Genomic DNA, 25,780 nt, shown 5'->3' with positions numbered 1-25,780 from the left:
TTGCTAGTGTTTATGGCCAGACCACCCATTGCCTCTTATGAGACTAATCTCGGGTCTGTGTCCTATCATCTTCACTGGGCAACCATTATACCGAGTACTTAATTCTTCAGGTAACAGCACCACTTTAGAAGACATCCCCCATCGGGCCATTTTAGGTTGATCTGAAGCTAGATACACGCCGCCTACTCATCCTATATCCATTGCATGACACTGATACTCAATTTATTTTACAACCTTTAGAGAGCATCTACTTTCATGGAGGACTTTCGACAGGTAACATCAACCATCTAATACCCTTCCATACCACTATTTTAGTCTGACATTTCAGGCCACTACAGCCTGCGATTACCTAGCACTGATAGTACAGTTGTTTACCCCAAGTGGTATACTTTGTAATAACCACTCGAACAGGAAGTAGCAGGCTTCTGTCCAGGATCACCCCTTATGGTGGGTATCGAACCAGGGATCACCAGCCAGGACCCAAGAAGTGGGAAATCGAACTCCATAACCATGCTACCTGTTCTGTGCACGAACATCTTGGTTGGCCTAAGACCTAACAGAAGGTCTAACTACCACTAAGACATTGCACCCTCAGCTTTACCATCTAGGACGACTATCTAGCCATTACTGACCTCAGTGTATCGTGGAAATGACCACCCGAGCAGGAGTCCCCCTAGCGTATATAGTGACTCCCGCGGACAGGACTGCGCACATGCCAATGGCCTCATAAAGAACGTTAAGAAGGACATCAGCGACCCTTGGCGTTGAAATGTGCGGCCTAACCGTACGCACTAATTCGCCGTTTGATGCAGGTCCCGCCTCGCACTGTTCCCTGTACCTTCACGCTATTGGTTGTAACGTCCGCAGTAAAATTCTTTTTATTTCCGTGGTCATGGGAATCGAACCTGCGACCTCACCATACTCAGGCTTAATGAGGGTCTCAGTGACTAACCACCGAGATAGGGTGACCAACCCTAGTTTTATCCTTTTCCTATGCAAACAGTCTTAAGACTTTATCTTTTATTTATATTTAAACATCGAAAATGTGGTCGAACAATATTACAAAAATAAGAAAATAAACTAATAAAAAATAAAAAGAGTAGCTTCACGACTCATACAAGTAAAGAAATCTAAACTAAAATAAATTTAAGCAAAGAAAAACTAAACTATTACAGAATCGCATACCCCAACTTTACCCGAAGGCCAGTGTGAGTCAACTATCCAACATCCAAAAATCCAGTCCGTTACCAGAAAGAGACCCTAAGAGGTTGAACTGTTAAGCGGCGCAGAAAATCCAGGTGCGAGATCCATGATCCACCCCGAATTATAGAAGAGGATATCCAAGAAATCCAGGAATCCTGAGAAACTGTCGCCAAAGAGGAGTTGTGATGATGAGGAGAAATAGTAGAGGTGGTAGTTATAGAAGGGCCACGTAATTTGGAAGCAGCCGAGATACCCTGCGACTCTTCCCAAGCATGAAAAAGAACATTCCGACATAGCCAAATTTCACCATATAATTTGACTTGGAAGTCATTAAGAAGGGGAGAAATAGTCTTGTATATAACAGAGAGAGAGAAGTGTTGATTCAAAAATGCCGTTAAATGTGCAGGCAACAATCCTCGAGTAAGCCAAAGACAGGATGAAGAAGGAGCTTCATAGTTCCAACATTCCAAAGCAAAAAATTCGGTTTGAAAAGAAATATCCAAAGATTTCAAGGATAGGAAGGAAGATAAACAAGAATCTCTAAATTTAATGACTTCAGACCGGTGTGTTAAACAAGGATTTAATTCCGGTAAAATATAAGGACAAGTCCAAAGATGATTCAAATCTTCTGGAGCAGAATTACACTGCGGACAAAGCCAGTCGGAGAGAGTATAAGTAAGGTTTGCGTTGTTGAAGAGTAGTTAAGGTAGGCAACATATCCAAGAGGAGTTTGATACGGAAGATCCAGAATTCCGGACGACCATTCTTATGCGAAGCAAAACCTTTAATTTGTGAAAGGCAAAAATATATACCAGCCCAATCAAAAAGTGAAGGAGAACCAAGAGCAGTAAAACGTGCCAATAAACAGAAAGATAAAAGAGCACGAGCGTCTGCTATAGAGCGAATAAAGTGACGAATATTCATGTCAACAGGTAAAGAGTTAAAAGTTAACAAGCATGGAGCATGACAAAATGCCAAAGGCGAAACAGAAGGTTGTATAGATGAATGAGCATCTTTTGCCAGAAAATCCGCTTGTACATTATAGACGTCATCGCCATGAGCAGGGACTTTAATCAAATCGACTTGGAGGTTACGATCCATGATAAGTTGTCGAATAGAAAACCAAAGAAGATGATTAGGTTCTCGAAGCAACTTCGGTGAGAAAGGAACATCAACAAAACGTGTCCATAGTGAAATTAACTGACTACAATCAGTATAGATAGAAATTGAAGAGTCACGAGAGAGGGCGTTCAATCCTAATAAAACAGCATAAATTTCAGAACGTAAAGCTGAAGGGAAACAAGAGGGAAGATGCATGGATGAAGATTCAAGGATAAATCCATCATCATCGAGAGCAATCCAAGCAGAAGTCATGGAAGAGGATAAAGAATCTTTGGCAGGACGGAAAGAGCCATCGGTATACAAAGATTGCACAGAAGACGGCAAAACATCATCTTCTAAACTGTCCTTAACAGAAGGAGAAAGGGTGAAAGAAGCGGTTGAGGGCGGGTTCATCAAATGAACAAAGGCCAAGGAAGTGGCATAACTCCATGAAGTAGAAAGAGTAATGGGAAGGTAGGCCGCAAAAACTTTGGCATTTCTAGTAGGGTAGCCCACAGTTTCTGATAGGGTGACATTGAAAAAACACTTTTCGCTATTACAGCGTTGTTTGATAGCAGATTTCTTGGATAAGGCAGGAATGTTAAGAGCACAACCAGGACAAGGGTTATAGGATCGTTCATCAGCCGAGGTAGATACAGGAAGCCAATGTGACATAATAGCCGAGTTTTGTTTCTTGTAGGTGATACACACACGACCAACAGATAAAGTTTGAGTATCGAAATCAAAATTAATAGCCCATTGTGGGTAAAATTGATAATCTTTAACAGTATGATCTAATAAACAAGGTGAAGCTAAAGTAAAAGAAGAATTAATAAAATACAAAGGCAAAAACAAAGAAGAAGAAGAAGAAGAAAGAAAATTGTTTTTAATAAAATTAAACCAAGTAGGAATTCGTCCTTTACGACCAACGATACCAAGATAACGATGGTCAGGCCAATTCATAAGATAACGTCCACAAGGAGAAACCAATTGAGCGAGCACAAATATATTCAAATTTTTCCAAAGTTTCCAACTCAATTGAAAAATGGAATGAGGTAGAATAAAGCGCAGTGGCAGAGCAGGCTGTAGATCATGCCTCGGAGGTCGGAAGGAAAGAGACCACGTGATGTTCAATCGCGAAGAAAACAATAACGAATTAAACAAAGTGTGCGTTCGCAAAGAAACGATTTGTGACCATGGTTCTAAGTCGATAGTAGTCGGGCAACTTTCAGCACCCAAATATCCTTGAAGATAGGAGATAGCATAAAGGGCAAAATCTTTGAAATCAGGATGAGTGAAAATTTTTTGCCAAGATGCAATATGGGAAGAAAGAAAGCGATAGAAAGCATTTTGAATAGAAAAGGGAAGTTTGAGAAATAACAAAGGCAACGGAGTAGTCGCAGCTAGACCAGCTTTTCTTCGAAGTACCGAAAACATAGGCTTGACAATTGTTTGAATAGTACTTTCAGAGAAAAGGGTAGTTTGAAGACGAAATTCCAATCGCGGAAGAAGGACAGCATTATAAAGATAGGCCACATGCTGTGCTAATAATTTCTTCAGTCCCAGGAGAGCTGCCATATCTTTAACCATAGAGCGCGCTTGTCTGAGAACAAAATCAGAAGAAGCAGATAAAGAAAACCAAACTCCTAAAAAACGAAATGAAGTTGTAACAGATAAAAAAGAAAGAGAAAGGGAAGGAATGGGAACTAAAGGAGAAGGTGAAAGATCAAAAATAATCTTCGAGGAGGGGGAAGAGGATGAAAGAAGAACATATTTCGCTGAATTAGCTTAAACATTATTTAAAGTATAAAATTCAGCAGTAATAGAAAGACGGTCTTCAATTCCAGATTTCGAAGAAGCAATGAGGGTAGAATCATCCATAAATGTCAAATGTGAAACAGGTAAAGAATGTTGTTCAAATTCAAGTGGAGAATAATCTAGAAGAGCTGAAGATTTTAAAATAAAAGGATCTCGTGCTTCATAATTCAAAACAGTGAGCAAGGGATCCAAATAAATCACCCAAAGAAGAGGGGAAATGATTTCTCCTTGATCGATACCAACACGTACTCTATAAGATAATCATGTATTCTTCCGAAGAAATTTTCCTAATTCTTCGGAATTCTACACAATCCGAAGAAAAAATATTTTACCCCTGAGAATCACCATTTTTGGATTGAACCCGTGACTTAATAACTAATAAACACTATCATTTTTCAAAATTGAATAAATTTTTCGCATTAAACCTTTTGTTAGTTATTAAATTTATTATTTTATATCCTGCATAAAAAGGAACTACAAGAAAAAACTGTGAAATTCGGAACTAGAATTTCCAAAATTCGAAACTCTTTCAGTTCCACACGATACAAATTTGTTAACATGTTATAGAATATTGTCATTTCGTTATTATGACGGAATTGTGAGAATTTTTGTAAGAAATGTTGTCATTTTAACGTGTTATAAATGCTAAAAAAGTGACATTTTTCGGTTATTAGCTATTAGGAATTTTGTAAAATAGAACTTTAAAAGAAAATCAGATAAATCTTTAATGTTAGATTTATCGTTGTTTTATTTTTTATACTATATACTGAAATCTGATAGATTTATTATAATGCAGGTACTTAGTTTTCTACATATGCATCACGAACTTAATCCAAAAATGGTGATTCTCAGGGGTAAAAATTTTTTCTTCGGATTGTGTAGAATTCCGAAGAATTAGGAAAATTTCTTCGGAAGAATACATGATTATCTCTATAAGCAGCTGTATCGCCATGACAAGTAATTATCTTATTGTTGCGTTGTGTAAAAAGATTCAAAATAAATCGCACTAAAAGTGCAGGGATATGTAATCTATCTAAAGCTAATTTAAGCATATTTAAATCCATAGAATCAAAAGCTTTAGATATATCTTGAGAAACGATCTATAGTTCCTGATCATCAGTAGAGTCATGTTTATGTTGATGAATAATCGCATCAAGCATTTTGATAGGGACATCAGTAGAACCACCAGGTAGACCAGCAAAGTTTCCTCCTTGAAGAATTTTACCATCAGCAAGGATATTAGAAAGACGATTCGTGACGACCTTAACGACACATTTCCGAATTGTTTCCAAAAGGGTAATTGGTCGAGTGTTCTTAAGTTGAGCATCAAATTCGTGAGGTTTAGGAATAGGATAAACCACAGCTTCACGCCAGTCAGCAGGGATATCACCGCGGGAAAGGCAGGTATTGGCAAGTAAAAGAGAGAAATCCAAGGCTGCACCGGACAGATGTTTAATCATCTCATAAGAAATTTTTGAAGGGCCGGAAGCTTTGTTATTTGGCATGGAAGAAATCACAGCAGACCATTCTTGTAGGGAAATAGGTGCCAAAACAGGATCATATAATGAAGCAGACACATTAGCAAGAGGAGTGTAAGCTTGTTGCCAGCGGGCGGGAAATGAAGTGATGCAAGAGTAGTGGACCAACGGAGGAGAAACAATTAATTGAAAATGAGAAATAGCAGCTTGTTTAATATCCGAAGGATCCGTTAATAAAGTAGGAGTTGAGTTCAGGACAACCAGGACACGGTCAAGAACAATCGAACGTTTTTCTACTGATAAGGCAGAATCTATAAAGGTGCCGAGTGAAGTCGAAAAATGTTTGTCACGTAGTGCAGTATAATATTCCACTGAGTCCGTAAGGTGTTGGGCGAATTTAGTAGACAAAAAGGCAGAAACTAAATTCTTCTGTGATCGTAAAAACGATTTAAATACAGATGCAGGGGTCGTGGAATAGGTAGGAACTGAATAATCAGGAAGTAAGGATGCTAGGTTCTCAAGATGGGAAGGCAAAGCAGCAGTTATTTGCGCAATCTGAGTGGGCCGATTAGAGCGACGAGTAGTAAGGCGATATAAAAATCGATCTAAAAACTTGTTAATAGCAATAAGTTTAGTTAGTTCAGGAGAGTACGAATGTCGACGTGTATTCGAAACTTTTTGAAAGGGTAGCGTTTCAATTGCAGCACTAATTATGGCAGCTTTCAATGCATGTCACATACGATCAAGAGAAAGGGAGGAGAAATCAAAATTAGGGCGATATTGTCTATCTAAATAAACTCCAAGAGAATCATCTACTTCAACGGTGAAATTATTCCATTGTTCAACTGAAGTGGAAGCGTAAGAAAAAATAGTACGCATTTCTTTTTTTTGTTTAAGACGAGATTTAGCCAAGATAGCCAGGCAAGAATTAAAGTCAAAAACAGTTGTAAGAACTTTGTGGTCGGTGAAAGGTCGATCAAGAAGATTCGGGCGAAGTAACCACTTGCGAAAAAAGACCAGGAGCAGGAAAACCAGGTGAAGACCAGATATAATCAAGTCGAGAAGATCCATTATCGTGAAAAAAGGTGGGATCGGGACCATCTGTAGAGGAGTGAGCTTGATGATCGGTAAAAAACCGAGAAGAAAGTAAACGAAGAAGTCTAAAATGATTAGAAGAATAATGGGAATGAGCGACTTCATCAATATTAAAGTCGCCAAGAATAATTACAGAATAATTATTAGATCTGGCATAATCAAGCCAAGAAAGGAGTTTAGCAACGAGATCATTGCAAATAGATTGATGAATAGATCCAAAGGGGATAATATATAGAAATAATAGAAATTTTAGTTTGATGAAAAAACAAATCTAATTTAAGAAGTCGACCTTTCCAGGGATCAATTGTTTGAACATGCTTATGAAGAGGATTACGTAATAAAATACCAACACCATCATGAGGGCGAGAAGAAGATGAACAAGACCAATAGGATTTAAAGTGATGTTGGGAGTGTTCATTATTAAAAATAAATTTAGCATTTGAAGGGGAAAGTCGCGTATCATTAATAGATAAGACACCAAAAGAAGAGTGAAGAAAAAAATTAAGCAAATGTTGTTGTCGAACTGGAGAACATAAACCATTAACATTAATTTGACCAAATTTAATAAGAGGAGAGGGTTGAGGAGAAAAATTGTGTTTTTTGTTGTCCATCATTATTACACACTGATAAATCGGTAATAAAGAAGGGGAGGAAAGAGAACAATTATTGATTAGCTTGGCCTTGTTGCCGAGCTAAGATGAGGTTGTTTTGTTGGATTCCTTCTTTAATTGAACCAGCCAAAGAGGCAACAGTATCAGAAAGAGAGGAGAGACGTTGTTCCATATCAATAGAGGAGGAAGGAGCAACGTTGGAAGGTGGAATGGGAGCAAAATGAGGGATCGGGGAAAAACCACTTGTTGATTGTAAAGGAGGAGAATTAACATCCACAAGGATATTATTATTTGTTTGATTCACTGTATCGTCCCATCCTTGCATAGAAGAAGGGATATAGGAAGAAGGTTTTGTGGTAAAAGATCCTGGAACAAGAGCACGAGCAGCCATAGCAGATTCCAAATTAGTGATGCGGCTGTTCATGGTAGCAAATTGTGTGGTAAGGAGGGCTAATTCTTCAACCACTTTTTCAAGGGCAGCACCAATAGATTTTCAATCAGTAAGTACAGTAGGAGGAGCAGGGTATGTAACATCCATGCCATCAATATAGTAATCAAGTTCTTTAGCATCAGGAATACGACGACGTTGATTATTATTGTTGTGATTAAGATTGTCGCGATTCCATGGGCGATGTTGAGAGCGAGAACGAGATTGTTGTCGGGTATTAGGTCGGGATTGAGAGCGATGGCGAGAAGCATTGGTACGGCTTTGTCCATCATTATTGTTATCAGGGCGGGCAAAACGGTTATGTCGTTTAGTAGGATGAGAAGGAGGTAAATGCTTGTTATATAAAGCACGTAATTTATCATTAGATTGCCAAGGGCGAGAAGGGCGATTAGGTCTAGATGAAGAACCACATCGATCAGGGTTACAATTAGGGCGACCACATCGATGACAAAGAGAAGTGACTTCATCCGGAGAATGCCAGGTGAGGCCAACCTTTTTAAGGGCGCGTAAATAGAACATTCGCATTTTCCATAGCCGTTTCGAGGAGGCAAAATGGCAATATGCGTAGGGTTTGGGATTGTAAGAATTCATAAAGAAGGGAACATTGACAGATTTGGCGGAAATTTCATCGGCAATTTCAGCAAGATCGACCGCTATAGTACCACGCGGAAGGCCGGCAAGTAAAGCGACATAAGCGCGTCTTTCAGCACGTTGGTCAGGTGAGAAGGTAGCGGGGCAGATACGCAAACAATGTCCTCCACAAAGGACGCCCCAGGTAGAGTCGAGGTCCCATAAAGCACCAGTAGATTCAAAGGTAATGTATGCAGTACGATAAAGTTTAGATAAACGGGTATGGCAGCGAGTAATATTGTCGTAACGAGAAAAGGTACCACGCAAAAGAGCGTCAGTTATAAAAAGGGGGATATCGGTAACCACCAGGGTACGCGCGTGTTCATCTGCCTTAATAGCCTGGGGTCATATGCATGGAAATGCAAGCCAAACAAGGAATCCATAGCGGAAGCTGTGGCTTTGTCAAGATCATCCTTTTTTCGGAAGTGGACGATGATCCTCTTCAAATCGTTGGAACCACTACATGTGGCACGACTACCATAAGAGGGAAACAAGGAAAGTTGCCTATCAACCACGTCGCACGCATCGCGGTTCGAAGCGAAGTGAGTCCAAAAGCCTTCGACGTCATTAGGAGCAGCCGAGGCGTAAAAAAGTGTAGGTTGAGACTGTACTGCAGCTTGGGACGCGTCTGGGGAGGCAGCACGTTCAGAGAAGGAAACGGCGGGAGTAATTTCTGGGCTTTTGCCTTTATCGTTAGGAGCGTGTTGAGAGGCATCAAGAGAGGAGGTATCAGGTTGAGAAGGTATCTCAGCGGAAGTTGTCTCAATAGGGCCAGGAGGTGTGAGAGGTTTATCAACATCCATGACAGAGTCTTCAGCACTGACTCTGGTACGTTTATTAGTAGAGGTAGTCGAAGGTGGAGTGTTCGAAGGGCCAGACATAGAGGAACCTTGACCAGAAACGTTGCCAGTTGGAGAGCTAGAGGCAGGACGTTTAGATGTAGTATCTTTGTTAGACTGGTTATTTTTCTTTTTGTTATCTTTACCCATTTGTAAAGTGTCGTAGTAGTTATCTAAAATAAAGAAATTATAAAGAAAAAGTAATAAAAAACTCCAAAAAAATTTTTTATTTTTTTCGTAAATATTGTCAAGTGAGCAGAACGGGAGAGAGTTAGTTTTAGTTTTAGTTTTATCCTTTTCCGATCACTGGCTGACGAGTTATTCAACAAAATGTTAAACATCGGCATTATAATATTTCTTGATTTACGTTTACTGCGCCATTTAACATTTTGCTAGATTTCTCAGTACCTAGTGATTGTAAAAAGATGATTTATAGCTCGTTGGAATCGCCTCATTGAGACGAATCGAATGGTGGTAAGATCATCTCTCTGTGATCAATATTGACGGAGTTATTACTTAAAAACCAGTTAATATTTTTTAATTTCGAAAATTGATCTAGTGATTGGATTTCGATGTATCTTATACCATTAGATTCGTCTATTCAAGACGAATCGAATGGTAGTAAGATCGTCTTTCTAGGATCAATATTGGCAGAGTTATTACACAAAAACCATTAATATTTTTTTAATTTCGGAAATTAATCTAGTGATTGGATTTCGATGTATTTTATACCATTAGAACCGTCTCATCAAGACGAATCGAATGGCGGTAAGATCATCTCTCTACGATTAATATTGGCGAAGTTACGATACAATAAAGTTTTAAGTATAATTCTGGTTAATTTTTGGCCAGAATTATGATATACAAATATAAGAAATTTTTTATATAGTCACATCTCTTTATAATCACCAAATATAATAAAAGATAAAGACATAAGACTGTTTGCTCATAATCACCAAATATGAGGATCATCGCAACTCTTTCCTGAATTTTTGAAAATACTAATAAAATTTATTTTTGAAATTTTCGTTCGAAAATTTCTAAGTGCTCGTTTAAATACTAATATTTCCCCAGTTGCTTTCCTCTTTACTGAGCTCTAAACTATGACTACACCTCCAGCTCCTTCTGTTATTAACCCAGATATTCTGCCGCCACTGCGTCCTATTGCTTCTACTCCCTCTGGAGACTGACCTTTATCTCCAACGACTACCGCTGGCGCGCCTAACAAATGTTCGCGTGTTGTCTCTGAAGACGCTATGAATGTTGATATAACTTCGCACTCTGCTCCTGCTCCCAACCTTATTTCTACCGTTCCTTCTGGTCTTCCTGTCAACAAAGTTCACGTGATTACATCTCTCCAAAATATTACCACTCCTGTTGAAACTGTTGACGCTTCTATCCATGCTTCCTCTACCACCAGTGGTAAAGGCAAAGCTGTCGCCTTTGATATTCCGGAACGATGACTATCTCCCGATGGTAATGCTGCCGCTATAAAATCCGCTTCATCTCGTTATTATGCTGCGGCATATTTACGCGACATGCCTGACGCGTTCAAAACTAAATTCACCACCAATCGCTCCATGTGTGACGAAGTGGATTGCTCACTCTCCCGCTATTTCTCTTATGGCGCCCACGCACGCTGCGATGGATCAGGCGATCACAAAAAGATCCTTGTCTTCTTCAATGATCAGCATGATTTCACCGATTGTGTCAGCTCCCCACGTGCAGATCTTCTCAATTTAGTCTTCCTTCATTATTCCCTGCAGATGCCAAACTCAATGACGAAGCGAAATCTTTGTTTGTCACCGACATTCCACTTTTCCTTACTGAGACTCAAGTCCGTCAGGCATTTTCCGATATAGTACCATAATTAAGTGCAAACTTACCCCTAGAAAACATTACTATAATGGACATATCCAGTTTTCTTCCGCGGATGCAATTACCCAATTTAATTATATTTGGGCGATTATTTGCCTTGGTAATTCTTTACGTGTCTGCCCGGCATCCTTTTCGAAATCCCAACGCGATAGCCGCAGAGAACACGTTGCTATCCTTGCCGGCATTCCTAAGAATATTAAAGAAGCTGATCTGTTAGAAATTGCTACTCAAGTCAACGCTAAGGCCCTTAACGTTCCTCTATCTATCAGTTCCTACAAGCCTAAACCCTATGTATATTTGAATTTCTCCTCATTTGAATCTCTTGAAGCTGCCAAAGAAATGACCATGGCTTTCCGCGGCAAAGGATTAACATGGCACCCTCCCAATGAAGCACAAACTTTATGCCACGTTTGTGGGCGTCCTGGTTGTTCTCCCTCTGTATGTAATCCTCGTACCATACAGAAAGTGGACGATTGTCTTAACAAACTATATTCTCGCTTCAATGCTGGCCCTAAACGCGGTCGTCAGAATTCACGACAATTACGTGACAATTCCAACTCCCGTTCAAGATCACGTTCCAATTCTAGATCCCGAAAAAATAATTCCTCTTTATCTGGTTCCAATAACAACAACAATATTAATAACACTTCTCGTCCCAATACCTCTCGAAGTAGCAACAAAACCAACTATAATAATAATAATTCCAGGAATAATGATAATTCTTCTGGTTCTGCTCAACCTCCACACAGACCTCATCCTATCATTTCTACACCACCTACTTCTCCATCTGACAATCCTGCCCCTACGCTTCCTCAACATGTTATTGATGAATTAAAGGCATAGATCAAAGAGATCCCCTATAAAAAAATATACATACTGTTATCATACGGTATAACCGTATTTTGCGATCAGTATCTTTACAGTATGAATAATGTATTATTATCGTATTACACATACGGTATATATTCGGTATTCTGCACACCGTATCATACATATTGTATTAACGCACATATGTTTAACGTGAAAATTATATCGACATAAAGAATGATAGCTACAAGTGCTGAATCAGACAAGCTTCCTGCATCTGTTGATTAATTTGCGAACAGCACAATATCCCAGTGTGAACCGTACATTTCCCACTGTTGATTAATTTGCGAACAGCACAATATCCTAATGTGAACCGTACGTTTCCCACTGTTGATTAATTTGCGAACAGCACGATATCCCGGTGTGAACCGTACGTTTCCCACTGTTGATTAATTTGCGAACAGCACGATATCCCAGTGTGAACCGTACGTTTCCCACTTTGATTAATTTGCGAACAGCACGATATCCCAGTGTGCACCGTACGTTTTCCACTTTGATTAATTTGTGAACAGCACGATATCCCGGTGTGCACCGTACGTTTCCCACTTTGATTAATTTGCGAACAGCACGATATCCCAGTGTGAACCGTACGTTTCCTACTTTGATTAATTTGCGAACAGCACGATATCCCAGTGTGAACCGTACATTTCCTACTTCGATTAATTTGCGAACAGCATGATATCCCAGCAATTCGTATGTTTACATATTAAAAATATACCATTAGCAGTGTTGGGCAATTGGACAATTGGACGTTTTGGACATTTGTCCAAAACCTGTCCAAAATTTGTCCAAAACCAAAACCTTTTTTTCATTGGACAGGTTTTGGACAGATCACATGACAAAAAATTTAATTTTGGCCAGAATTATGACTAATTTTGGCTAATTTTAATTTTAGTTCAATTATTAAATTATTTCAAAAATCTTTAAATGTTAATTTTTAATATTATTTTGATTTTACATTAATTTTTATTATTTAATTATATTAAATATTTACTTTTTTAACATTTTAACATTATATTTTCATTTTATTTTTAGTTTCAGTTAATAAATATTAGGACTCTTGAGCAGTTTTAAACTGTCCAAAACTATGTCCAAAACTATGTTCAAAACTGGTTTTGGACAGTCCAAAATTGTCCAATTAAAAAAACCAATTGGACAAGTCCAAAACCCAACACTGCCATTAGTACACGTATTTACATAGAATGTTTTTATTTTATTAATAATATAATGTATAAATAAATATAACAGATAATTTATTATTTAAATTGATATGCAATTAATAATTTGTGTAATTAAAATCTAATAAAAGAATACTTCTATTATAGTAATAAAATTATTATAATTAAATATAGAGAAAAAAAAAAAAAAAGAATTAGTAGTTATAAAAGAAGAAGTGATAAAAAGAGATACAATTAGTAGTGATAAAAAGAAGAAAAATTAGCAGTAATAAAAAAAAAGATACAATTAGTAACGATGAAAGAAAGATACAATTAGTAGTAATAAAAGGAAGAAAAATTATTAGTGATAAAAAGAAGATACAATTAATAGCGATAGAAGAAAAATTAGTAGTAATAAAAAAAAGATATAATTAGTAACAATAGAAGAAAGATACATTTAGTAGTAATAAAAAGAAGAAAAATTATTAGTGATAAAAAGAAGATACAATTAGTAGCGATAGAAGAAAAATTAGTAGTGATAAAAAAAAGATATAATTAGTAACAATAGAAGAAAGATACAATTAGTAGTGATAAAAAGAAGAAAAATTAGTAGCAATGAAAGAAAGATATAATTAGTAGTGATAAAAAGAAGAAAAATTAATAGTGATAAAAAGAAGAAAATTAGTAATGATAAAAAATTAGTAGCGATAAAAGAAAGATACAATTAGTAGCGATACAATTAATAGCAATAAAGACTGAAAATAAAAGTAACTGTACCTATTTTATTAAATTATAAATAAATCTATTTTAGAAAAGTTCAAAAAGACAAGATAAAAAATTAGTAATAAAGAATAATACAATTAATTATATTTAAGTTTAAAAAAATATTACTTCATAAACGTTAAATATTTTCTTTTTGTGAAATGTATTTCTTTCTATATCTATTAGGCAACCTTTTATTTGGTATCGTTTAAAATTTTCTTCTATAAAAAAATGAAATAAATAAATAAGTGCAATATTTGAGATAATACTTCAAGTAAAAAGCAAAATAAAGAATAAAGAGTAAAAGAGAAACAGTTTGTATTTTTCCCAATTTATATCATTCGCGTGCATGCAAAAACAAACAAATAATCGACATCCATGTGATAATTATCCAATCATAATCTATGAATGAAAGCGATTAAATCACATGATATATATATATCCGGGTTTATGCCGATATTGTAGATATGAATTTTTGTAAGATATAATAATATATTCGAAATTGCATTACAACATCTATTAATCTATTATAGTATAGATTTAATTTTATTCAAAATAATAAAATTTGTTCGTTATAATGCCAAACAGTCAAGTCGCGAGCGATTAGATTGATAGTTCAGTTGTTAAAATCTGAAAATAGTCGAGCTCCACGTATAAAAAGAAGAAATTAATAACGAAAAAACAAGAATCTGGAGACTATTAGAGATACCAACCAATAAATTGAAATCACGATTTCAAGAAAAATTCTCGCGAATTTTTCTTGATATTGCTTATTTTAAAGTTTAAAAGACTGATTAATAAATAAATTAAAATTACGATTTCAAGAAAAATTCTTGCGAATTTTTCTTGATACTGCTTATTTTTAAAGTTTAAAGACCGATTAGTAAATTGAAATCCCGATTTCAAGAAAAATTCTCGCGAATTTTTCTTGATACTGCTTATTTTAAAGTTTAAAGACCGATTAGTAAACTGAAATCACGATTTCAAGAAAAATTCTCGCGAATTTTTCTTGATACTGCTTATTTTTAAAGTTTAAATAAATTGAAATTACGATTTTTTAAGAAAAATTCTCGCGAATTTTTCTTGATGCTGCTTATTTTAAAGTTTAAAGACCGATTAGCAAACTGAAATCACAATTTCAAGAAAAATTCTCGCGAATTTTTCTTGATACTGCTTATTTTTAAAGTTTAAAGACCGATTAGTAAATTGAAATCCCGATTTCAAGAAAAATTCTCGCGAATTTTTCTTGATACTGCTTATTTTAAAGTTTAAAGACCGATTAGTAAATTGAAATCCTGATTTCAAGAAAAATTCTCGCGAATTTTTCTTGATACTGCTTATTTTAAAGTTTAAAGACCGATTAGTAAACTGAAATCACGATTTCAAGAAAAATTCTCGCGAATTTTTCTTGATACTGCTTATTTTTAAAGTTTAAATAAATTGAAATTACGATTTTTTAAGAAAAATTTTCGCAAAATTTTCTTGATACTGCTTATTTTAAAGTTTAAAAGACTGACTAATAAATAAATTAAAATCACGATTTCAAGAAAAATTCTTGCGAATTTTTCTTGATACTGCTTATTTTTAAAGTTTAAAGACCGATTAGCAAACTGAAATCACAATTTCAAGAAAAATTCTCGTGAATTTTTCTTGATACTGCTCATTTTAAAGTTTAAGTAAATTGAAATCCCAATAAGAAAAATTCTCGTGAATTTTCTTAAGGTTCAAAAGCCAATTAAATATAAAAATTACTATTATTATTTATTTCAGTTCATTAATAATTTTTTTTTATAAAAATGAGTTGTTTATTAGAAACATGTTTAACTATTTACTTTTTACTTTTTATTTTTCCATTATCTTTTTTATTGGCTGTCACTATCCTTTTGTGTAAGGTTATTTACCTTTTATTTTTTTCATTGTCTTTTTTTATTGGCCCTCGCTTTTTTATTGGCCTTATTGGCCGTCACTGTCCTTTTGCATAAGGTACGTCCACCTCCTTAAGAAAAAATGATAAAAATAAGTTATTTTTAATACTTAAATTAATTAATTAATATACAGAAAAATTATTACTTGTCGCTGTTTCATTTTTCTTTTCTTCTATTTCTTTCTCTTTTTCTTCAATTTCTTTCTCTTTTTCTTCAACTTCTTTTTCTTTTTCTTCCTGCTGCTGTTTTTGTTGTTGTTGTTGTTGTAGTTTTTTTTGTTGTAGTAGTTGTCTCTCCCTCTTTTTACGCTCGTACTTACTTCTTATTTCACGTATAAGATTGCGTTCTAATTCTTCATCCTTACTACTATCTGTTCCGCCTGTTTTTTTATATTTTTTACGAAATAAATCTAAGAGTTGACATTCTAAATCTTCGTCTATATCGGAATCAGAATCATCCCGAATTTCAATTTCTGCTGCTGCTTCTTTAGAATCAGAATCATTCCGAACTTCAATTTCTGCTGCTGCTTCTTTAAAATTGAAATTATCCTGAACTTCAATTTCTGCTGCTGCTTCTTTAGAATTGAAATTATCCCGAATTTCAATTTCTGCTGCTGCTTCTTCGCCTTCGCTTCTCTCTCTTGCGTCTGCTTTCTTCTTCGTTTTTTTCCCCAGCCTCTCTCTACCTCTGCTTCGGGTTCTTTTCGTGAAATATCCATTTATTGTTTTTGCTTTGTGGTCGCCTTTGATTATATAAATATAAATTATATTTTTTGATTTTTTAAAAAATCATATTTAATTTGTATTATATTAATAAAAAAAGAAATACTTACGAACGTGCTGAACGTGTTTCTTTAATAGCTCGTATGCAAACCAATCATTGTATCCAAGCGAAATGTTAAGATCCTTAGTTTTTATTTTAAACTAAAAAAAAATAATTATAAAATTATTTTATAAATATTATATATTTATTCTATAAACATATTGATTAAAGTAAATAAAAATAAATACCTTTTCGATTATTTTAAATAAAATATTTTTGTGTATGTCTTTATATGACAAATTATAATCAAGATGATAATCTGCACATATTCTCATTGACGACTAGTTTTATTGATTATTAATTTATTACAAAAAGCCTTGTTTGTATGAAAATTCAACCCCAATTCAATGATTATATAGAAAACAAGTACAGTATGGAATCCTATGTATGTATGTATGGTGGTCGAATGTATGGTATGTATGGTGTTAATTTTCATTTGGTGATAGTTATCACAATAGTAATATACTATACATGAGCCACCATACATCCATACATAGGTCACCATACATACATACATAGGATTCCATACTGTACTTGTTTTCGTCACCCCCAAATTGAATTATTATTTAATGTATATACGTACCATACACAACGTATACATTTCATTCGTTATATCTAACGTACTTATTATATCTAACTTAGATATGTATTTTTTTTTCGGGTTTGCAACAAAACTTTTATTGTGTGTCTTTTAATCATACATATCATACATTATTAGTTTTTTTAGTTTTTTTACAAAATTGAATTTTTTTTTTAAAAAAGTATGATTAGACTTATATTAATAACTTACGTCAACGGGGAAGGTTGTGGACGACGTAGAGGATCTGCGAGAATTTCCACGAACTGATAAAGATGACACGTCAACGGGGAAGGTTGTGGATAACGTAGAAGGTCTGCGAATATTTTCACGAGCTGATAAAGATGACACGTCAACGGGGAGGTTGTGGACGACGTAGTAGGCCTGCGAATATTTGTGGATAACGCAGCAAAAGTACCATCATCTAAAGAACTTTAAAAAATAACTCATTAGTAATAATATTCATTTAAATTTATTCTTATAAAAAATCTATCATACTTTAATCTTTCCAAGATGAGTTCATTTTGTTTTTTGATCAAGGAAATTTCTTCTTGTTGATTCATTTTTTTGACATAAACATACGAATATGAATGAGAACACGTAAAAATAAGAAAGAATACGTAAATGATAAATGCAAAATGTATGAATGATGGAGAAACGCGTACCATTAACAGAAAATTCAATCACATTTATTTATGAACAATCGTGACTGCAGAAACGCATACCGTTAACAAAGAAAATTCGATCACAAATATGACTCTATACTATCTAGGGTAACTAAATTGTGAACAATCGTGATTCTAGAGAAACGCGTACCGTTAACAAAGAAAATTCGATCACAAATATGTAATTTCTATACTATCTATGATACTTTAGAGAAACGTGTACCGTTAACAAAGAAAATTTGATCACAAATATAACTCTATACTATCTAAAGTTACTAAAAAGTCGAAATGATTTATTTAACTAAAAAAAACTATTTTATAATAGATTTCAAAATCCGTTACAATTGCAAAAGTATCGATAATATCATACTATGTATCTAAAATTAACAATTCTAACAAAATGATCAATCATTATTAAAGTTAGTCAAATATAGACAATCATATTTAAAAATCATGATTTCAATTTACTAATCAGTCTGTATCAAGAAAAATTCGTGAGAATTTTTCTTAAAATCGTGATCTTAGTTTACTAATCAGTCTTTAAACTTTAAAAATAAGCAGTATCAAGAAAAATTCGCGAGAATTTTTCTTGAAATCGTGATTTCAGTTTGCTAATCGGTCTTTAAACTTTAAAATAAGCAGTATCAAGAAAAATTCGCGAGAATTTTTCTTAAAAAATCGTGATTTCAATTTATTTAAACTTTAAAAATAAGCGGTATCAAGAAAAATTCGCAAGAATTTTTCTTGAAATCGTGATTTCAGTTTACTAATCGGTCTTTAAACTTTAAAATAAGCAGCATCAAGAAAAATTCGCGAGAATTTTTCTTAAAAAATCGTGATTTCAATTTATTTAAACTTTAAAAATAAAGCGGTATCAAGAAAAATTCGCGAGAATTTTTCTTGAAATCATGATTTCAGTTTGCTAATCGGTCTTTAAACTTTAAAATAAGCAGCATCAAGAAAAATTTGCGAGAATTTTTCTTAAAAAATCGTGATTTCAATTTATTTAAACTTTAAAAATAAGCGGTATCAAGAAAAATTCGCGAGAATTTTTCTTGAAATCGTGATTTCAGTTTGCTGATCGGTCTTTAAACTTTAAAATAAGCAGTATCAAGAAAAATTCCCAAGAATTTTTCTTAACAATCGTGATTCTAATCGGTCTTAATCACCATATACAGATCACAGTTGTTAGTATCAGCTGATCTTATATTTTCAGTGCTATCTTTGTGATTGGGCGCTATGCTAATAAGTTGTTTTCTAAAAAATCATGGGGCATTTTAAATTTCAGTCCATCAATATCAATACAGTATATATTTGTGAAAAATAGTTTCAGAAATCGGAAGATGATCATGATTTACGTCACAATCAAATGATTAGAATTTACAAACAAACAATTGGAATTGAGTTTAATTAGAAATCACTCTTTTATTATTACATAATAGCGTTATGACTATCTATTTTATATTATCTAACTATTATTGTTAAAAAAAAGTGCAAATTGATCAATTTTGTTAATATTTTTTTTTTTTTTTTTTTTTGAGCCAATCAAGGATTTTATTAAGTTAATGGTACGAAAGAGTAACTTTACAACAGTTCGAGGATAACCTACTACATAAAGAAAGCTACAAGGCTAGCCAAAAGAGTTAAAAACCTAGAAGCCTGCCTGCTCAAAAAAATCGGATTTAAAAGGAAAAAAAATCAACCCCAAAAAAGGGGCGAACAGGAAAGAAAACTATAACTAAAAGAATGAAAACAAACCAAAAAGTGCGCAATGCACCAAAAAGTAAAATAATCCCCTATTTGACTACATATTATGGATAACAAACCTATTTCATAAAGATCTCCTTCGACCTAAGATCTACCTAGATAAGTCAATCCAATGATAGTCCATCATGTGACCACCTTGATCGGCATCTACAAAAAATTGCGGTACCCAACCTGTCAGCCCCTTATCACCCGGATGATCATCGATTTTGAAAATTAGTAACACCAAACCACCATGACGATCAAATTTTCCAGTATCCCTCCACCCCCAAAGAAGATAAGGTTACACCAAAAAAAATGACCAAGAAAAACAAAAAACAAAAAATAAAGACATAAACCTCAGGAAAACTCGAAGTGCAATGAGAAAAAACCTGAGTAAAAAACACCAAACATACACCTCAACTCCGTCTCCTTATTTTAGAAGACTAACTCCCCAGTTAACAACATCAACTAGCAAGAAATACGTTGGTCAGGAGCTCCTTCCAAGAAATACTGGTCCGGCCTGCGAACCACTTGGCCAGTTAGACTTTAAAGGCGTAAGAACCGAAACGCACTACTTTTCAACCTTTCAGAAAGCCCAGGGGAACGTTCGTATGGAACTGCCATCTTACAGTATTATTGGTAACTCCAAGACTCATGATAACGGTCCTAACTCAATATAAGCCGTAAGGAGTTTGGGCGAAACTAAAGACTTCGGTAATAACTTCATATAACGTCGAAAAGTCCTTTTACTATCACTCAAGGCAAAAAATCCTCATATTTTTCATCCATAACTTCATGGGAAAAAATGGGCAGAGCCCACCGGGGAAGAAAGTACGATGATCACCATCAATTTTGTTAATATAACAGAATAATCATTAAAATTAAATTCGCGTTTAGCTATTTTTAGAAATTGATGGGCCTTATTTTTCAAAGGCTGATTAATAAATAAATTGAAATTGAAATTGAAATTACGATTGACAATTTTTAAATTTAAATCCAATTAATTGCGATCATCAAGAAAATTTTCTGAGAATTTTCTTGGTACTACTTATTTTTTTCGATTAATAAAATTGAGATTGCGGTCGTCACTGGATATAACGCGGTATATAAATTCTACCAATAAAATCAAATCACATGATTAAAAATAATTAAGGTGAATTATGAATTATCTTTATTATTATATTATATTATTTAATTCTTTACCCACTTCTGCGTATAAAAATCTTATAGATTCGTTTATAAATCTTTTAACTACTGCCAAAGTAACTTTTTCTGTATAAATAAGTTATTTCATTTTTGTATTCATACCCTATCAACAATTTCTTCATCAGTAAGTCCACCCTCTAGCATTTCATCCTCAATATGAACATATCCATACGCGTTAATATCAGCTAGAAATTAACATATCAAGGTCATCAATTTTTCCATCAAAACTAAGAAATAAAAGAAATAAATATATATTAGAAGAATTTCATGCATTAAGTTCAAGAGATTAAGTTCAAGAAGAATTTCATTAAAATACTAACTTGCATTCACGCCTTCTTATTCCAAAAATAATGAACAGGAAGGTTTTTGTAGTTGACATTTTTCATAACACGGGGTTGCATTTGCACAGCAAAATATTGTAACACAAGATTTGTTGACATAATCCCTTTTCTTTGTTGATATATTGTGTTAATATCGGGTTTTTTTTTAAATTTTGTATTCCGATAAAGAAAAAGATTATCCAATTTTAATTCACGTGATCATTCAGTATATAATATATTTGATCAAACAAACACGAGTTTTGGATAAATAGTTCTGCACTATTTGGTTCGATATAACGAGTTTTCGGTATATCCAGGTTTGTAACCAGTGGCGATTGTATTTCTAATTTTGTACTTTAAAGTAAAGATGACGACTATAAAAATTAAGATAAAAAAATCAGATATAAAATTCCCATGCGCTTCGCATAAACTTTTACATTTAAAAATTATAATAAAATGGATATCAAAGTACTAACCTGAGAAATGAAATAACAAAAGGAGAAAAATACCCAAACAATGACTTAAACATGAACGTGAAAGAAAGCGTCAAAAGAGAGCCAAAGAAACGGACGAAATCAGTACCAAGTACCGAGAAACAAAAAATCAAAAAAATAATGGATTCTACTGGTGAAATTAAAGAGGAAAAGGAAGGAGGAAGGGAAGGGAAGGGAAATGAAAGAGGAAAAGGAAGGAGGAAGGAAAGGGAAGGGAGGAAAAGAACGAAGAAGGAGAGAAGAAGGAAAGAAGAGAAGAAAAAAGTGAAAAAGAAGAAAAAGAAGAGAGGGAGAATACGAGCGAAGAAGAGAGAGAAGAAGGGAGGAAAGGAGGAAAATAACGAAGAAGGAAAAGAAGAAGAGAGAAAGGAAGCGGAGGAAAGAGTTAAAATTCATCTATAAGAAGAATAGATTCTTCGTTATCGGCATCATCGAGAAATTTTTTAAGATGCAGAACTGCGGAGATCTGTAAAATTAGCAGATCTCCGCATTTTTTATATGAATTTATGCGGAAGTCTGTGATTTTGCAGATCTCCGCTTTTTAATTTTTACAAAATTTTGCAATAATCTGCGATTTTGCAGATTTCTGCTTTTTTTTATGTGAATTTATGCAAAAGTCTGCGATTTTGCAGATTTCTGCTTTTCTTTTTATGTAAATTTTTGCAGAAGTCTGCGATTTTGCAGATTTTTACTTTTATTTTTCATTAAAATATCGGTTCAATCTGCAATTTTATCATTTTGATTAACTCTACTTGATTTAATACTTTAACATTTACACAAGTAAAAACACTGTTCTACTGACATGATTGCCGGTTGAAGTATTCATATTATTACAGTCATATGCACTACCAGTAATTAGAGATGTGATCCGAAATCCGAAAATTCAAATCATCCGCATCTGGATGGATTAAGGATATCCGTTTTAATCCGAAACAGCATCCAATGATCGTACAGAGATGCACAATAGCTCATTCGAATCGTCGTAATGAGACGATTTGAATGAGCTATTGTGCATCTCTGTACGATCACTGGATGCCGAGATATTCGGCAAAACGTCAAACATCGGCATTTTCATTTTACGATTATGCAAAATTTTACATTTTTCCGAATATCTCGGCATCCAGTGATTGTACAGAGATGCACAATAGCTCATTCGAATCGTCTCAATGCAACAATTCGAATGAGCTATTGTGCATCCCTGTACGATTGTTGGATGCCGAGATATTCGGCAAAACGTCAAAAATCGGTAGTATCGTAAATAAAAAATGCCGATTTTTGACGTTTTGCCGAATATCTCGGCATCCAACGATCGTATAGGGATTCAAAATAGCTCATTCGAATTGTTGCATTGAGACGATTCGAATGAGCTATTGTGCATCTTTGTACGATCACTAGATGCCGAGATATTCGGCCAAACGTAAAATTTTGCATGATCGTAAAATAAAAATGCCGATGTTTCACGTTTTGCCAATTATCTCGGCATCCAGTGATCGTACAGAGATGTAGTATAGCTCATTCGAATCGTCTCAATGCAACAATTCGAATGAGCTATTGTGCATCCCTATACGATCGTTGGATGCCGAGATACCCAAAAATTCGAAGTTAATCCGGATTATCCGGATGATAATCCGGATTGATCCGTGCGGATTACGGATTGTAAAATTTCATCTGGATCGCATCTCTACCAGTAATCATTGCCAATCGGATCATATAAACCAGAAATTAGTAAAGATTTGGCTGATCAGACTAGTCAATTATGGTTTATGTGCCGAATAATAATCTTTTTTAACTTCTAGCTTTAAAAAAAGTTTATTTTTTTCCTTCTTTTTTTTGTAGATACCAGCTTTTTGGATTCAGTTGGTAAGTTTCGAAAGTTTCATTCTTTCGAAACTTTTGTTTTTTAAAATAAAAATTAAATTTTTTTTATTTATTTTTTTAGGTATCAGCGCCCTTCACTTTGGATTGGTAAGTTTCTAAAGTTTCATTCTTTCGAAACTACTTTTTTTAAAAAAAAATTAAATTTTTTTATTTATTTTTTTTAGGTATCGGCACCCTTCACTTTGGATTGGTAAGTTTCGAAAGTTTCATTCTTCAAACTTTTGAAACTATTTTTTTAAAAAAAAATTTAATTTTTTTTTATTTATTTTTTTAGGTATCGGCACCCTTCACTTTGAATTGGTAAGTTTCGAAAGTTTCATTCTTCAAACTTTCGAAACTATTTTTTAAAAAAAAAATTTAATTTTTTTTTATTTATTTTTTAGGTATCGGCGAGACCCTTCACGTAAGTTTCGAAAAGTTTCATTCTTAAAACTTTCAAAACTTTTGTTTTTTAAAAAAAAATTAATATTTTTTTTTATTTCTTTTTTTTAGGTATCGGCGAAACCCTTTCACATAAGTTTTGAAAGTTTCATTTTTTCAAAACTTCGTTTTTTTTTAAAAAACATTTTTTTAATATTTTTTTTATTTATTTTTTTAGATCGGTGAGACCCTTCACTTTGGATCGGTAAGTTTCAAAAGTTTTATTTAGAAACTTTTGAAACTTTGTTTGTTTTAAAAAATTAATACTTTTTTTTATTTTTTAGGTATCGGCGAGATCCTTCCAGTAAGTTTCAAGAGTTTCATTATTTTGAAACTTTAATTTTTTTTACTTCTTTTTTTTAATTTTCTTTTCTTTATTTTGTAGGTATCGGTTGGGACCTTTGGATAGGTGAGTTTCAAAAAGTTTCATTACTTTTCGAAACTTTAATTTTTTTTTAATTTTCTTTTCTTTATTTTGTAGGTCAGTATTGGTTGGAACTTTTGGAAACCTGTGGTAAGTTTCGAAAAGTTACATTAACTTTTCAAAACTTCAATTTTTTTCAATTTTTTTTTTATTTTGTAGGTATCGGTTGCGACCTTTAGAAACCTGTGGTAAGTTTCGAAAAGTTACATTAACTTTTTGAAACTTCAATTTTTTTTAATTTTTTTTCTTTATTTTGTAGGTATCAGTTGCTACCTTTGGAAACCTGTGGTAAGTTTCGAAAAGTTAACATTAACTTTTCGAAACTTTAATTTTTTTAATTTTCTTTTCTTTATTTTGTAGGTATCGGTTGCGACCTTTGGAAATCTGTGGTAAGTTTCGAAAAGTTACATTAACTTTTTGAAACTTCAATTTTTTTTAATTTTTTTTCTTTATTTTGTAGGTATCAGTTGCTACCTTTGGAAACCTGTGGTAAGTTTCGAAAAGTTAACATTAACTTTTTGAAACTTTAATTTTTTTAATTTTCTTTTCTTTATTTTGTAGGTATCGGTTAGCATTGGTTGGAATCTTTTAGATAGGTGAGTTTCGAAAAGTTTCATTACTTTTCGAAACTTTAATTTTTTTTAATTTTCTTTTCTTTATTTTGTAGGTGTCAGTTGGGACCTTTGGAAACAAAACCTGTGGTAAGTTTTGAAAAGTTACATTAACTTTTCAAAACTTCAGGTATCGGTTGCGACCTTTGAATAGGTGAGTTTTGAAAAGAATTATATTAGTTCTTTTCGAAACTTCAGTAATTTTTTTGTTTTTTAATGAACTTTACTAACGTATTCTCCGTCTTTTTGTAGATCTATGGCTTCCTGGTGCTTTCTGAATTGAACTTCAAAGGTATCCTTTGAAGTTCTTTAATTTCTTTTGTTTTCTTTAATGAAATATCAACTAATATCTCATTTCTCTTTTTATACTGTAGGTCAGCAACTTTTTGGATGACATCTGGATGGAACTTTGAAAAAAAAAAATAAAGATTTTCAAGGAAATGAAATTTGTAGATCCGTGACTTCTTGGATTGCACCTGGATGGAACTTCAAAGGTATTTTTCGAAGTTTAAATGTTATTTTTTTTAATGAAATATTACTAATTAACTGAAGTTTTTACTTTTATACTTTTGGTAGGTCTACAAGTTCCTGGACGCTTCCTAAACGCAAATTTAAATAGTTGTTTGTTGGAATCGAACCAACTGGAATAATATCCAAACCATTAACAACATGTAAATTACAGTAGAATTTTAGCTATTAGTACATTAATAAAATAGTATAGTAAAGTGATAAATTTGTAATGCGTTTAATTAATAAATTGATGTTAAATAATACTAAAATAACAATCAAAATTTGTATAATTTAT

General features: G+C 33.7%; 6 protein-coding genes across 6 annotated transcripts; 2 read left to right on the top strand and 4 right to left on the bottom strand.

Annotated features, from left to right (window-relative positions):
• Nucleotides 1-7,387: 7,387 nt before the first annotated feature.
• On the bottom strand, nt 7,388-7,730 carry OCT59_010357 (uncharacterized protein; the record flags this gene model as incomplete). Its single annotated transcript, XM_066132960.1, has 2 exons — nt 7,388-7,417; nt 7,503-7,730. 2 exons carry the CDS (start codon nt 7,728-7,730, stop codon nt 7,388-7,390), a joined length of 258 nt encoding a protein of 85 aa, XP_066000554.1.
• A 69-nt stretch (nt 7,731-7,799) lies between these two features.
• Nucleotides 7,800-9,373, bottom strand: OCT59_010356 (uncharacterized protein; the record flags this gene model as incomplete). The annotated part of the gene is made up of 2 exons (XM_066132959.1): nt 7,800-8,723; nt 8,816-9,373. The coding sequence occupies 2 exons, from the start codon at nt 9,371-9,373 to the stop codon at nt 7,800-7,802; spliced, it is 1,482 nt and encodes a 493-aa protein (XP_066000553.1).
• Nucleotides 9,374-15,800: 6,427 nt separating this feature from the next.
• Nucleotides 15,801-16,909, bottom strand: OCT59_010355 (uncharacterized protein; the record flags this gene model as incomplete). The annotated part of the gene is made up of 4 exons (XM_066132958.1): nt 15,801-15,883; nt 15,958-16,554; nt 16,645-16,735; nt 16,823-16,909. The coding sequence occupies 4 exons, from the start codon at nt 16,907-16,909 to the stop codon at nt 15,801-15,803; spliced, it is 858 nt and encodes a 285-aa protein (XP_066000552.1).
• Nucleotides 16,910-17,420: 511 nt separating this feature from the next.
• On the bottom strand, nt 17,421-17,774 carry OCT59_010354 (uncharacterized protein; the record flags this gene model as incomplete). The annotated part of the gene is made up of 2 exons (XM_066132957.1): nt 17,421-17,643; nt 17,710-17,774. 2 exons carry the CDS (start codon nt 17,772-17,774, stop codon nt 17,421-17,423), a joined length of 288 nt encoding a protein of 95 aa, XP_066000551.1.
• Nucleotides 17,775-21,762: 3,988 nt separating this feature from the next.
• OCT59_010353 (uncharacterized protein) lies at nt 21,763-22,044 on the top strand (the record flags this gene model as incomplete). The annotated part of the gene is made up of 1 exon (XM_025331011.2): nt 21,763-22,044. The coding sequence occupies one exon, from the start codon at nt 21,763-21,765 to the stop codon at nt 22,042-22,044; it is 282 nt and encodes a 93-aa protein (XP_025164232.2).
• Nucleotides 22,045-23,398: 1,354 nt separating this feature from the next.
• Nucleotides 23,399-25,369, top strand: OCT59_010352 (uncharacterized protein; the record flags this gene model as incomplete). Its single annotated transcript, XM_066132956.1, has 19 exons — nt 23,399-23,401; nt 23,486-23,502; nt 23,582-23,607; nt 23,685-23,710; nt 23,795-23,820; nt 23,904-23,923; nt 24,013-24,037; nt 24,119-24,145; nt 24,225-24,244; nt 24,326-24,349; nt 24,422-24,454; nt 24,524-24,529; nt 24,631-24,652; nt 24,725-24,753; nt 24,825-24,853; nt 24,926-24,960; nt 25,032-25,065; nt 25,228-25,267; nt 25,350-25,369. The coding sequence occupies 19 exons, from the start codon at nt 23,399-23,401 to the stop codon at nt 25,367-25,369; spliced, it is 462 nt and encodes a 153-aa protein (XP_066000550.1).
• Nucleotides 25,370-25,780: the final 411 nt, after the last annotated feature.

Source organism: Rhizophagus irregularis, chromosome 18 (assembly GCF_026210795.1).
Source record: "Rhizophagus irregularis chromosome 18, complete sequence".
NCBI classification, from domain to species: Eukaryota; Fungi; Glomeromycota; class Glomeromycetes; order Glomerales; family Glomeraceae; genus Rhizophagus; species Rhizophagus irregularis.
Note: the sequence above shows the minus strand (reverse complement) of the source record. Positions and strands in the feature narration are given on the sequence as shown.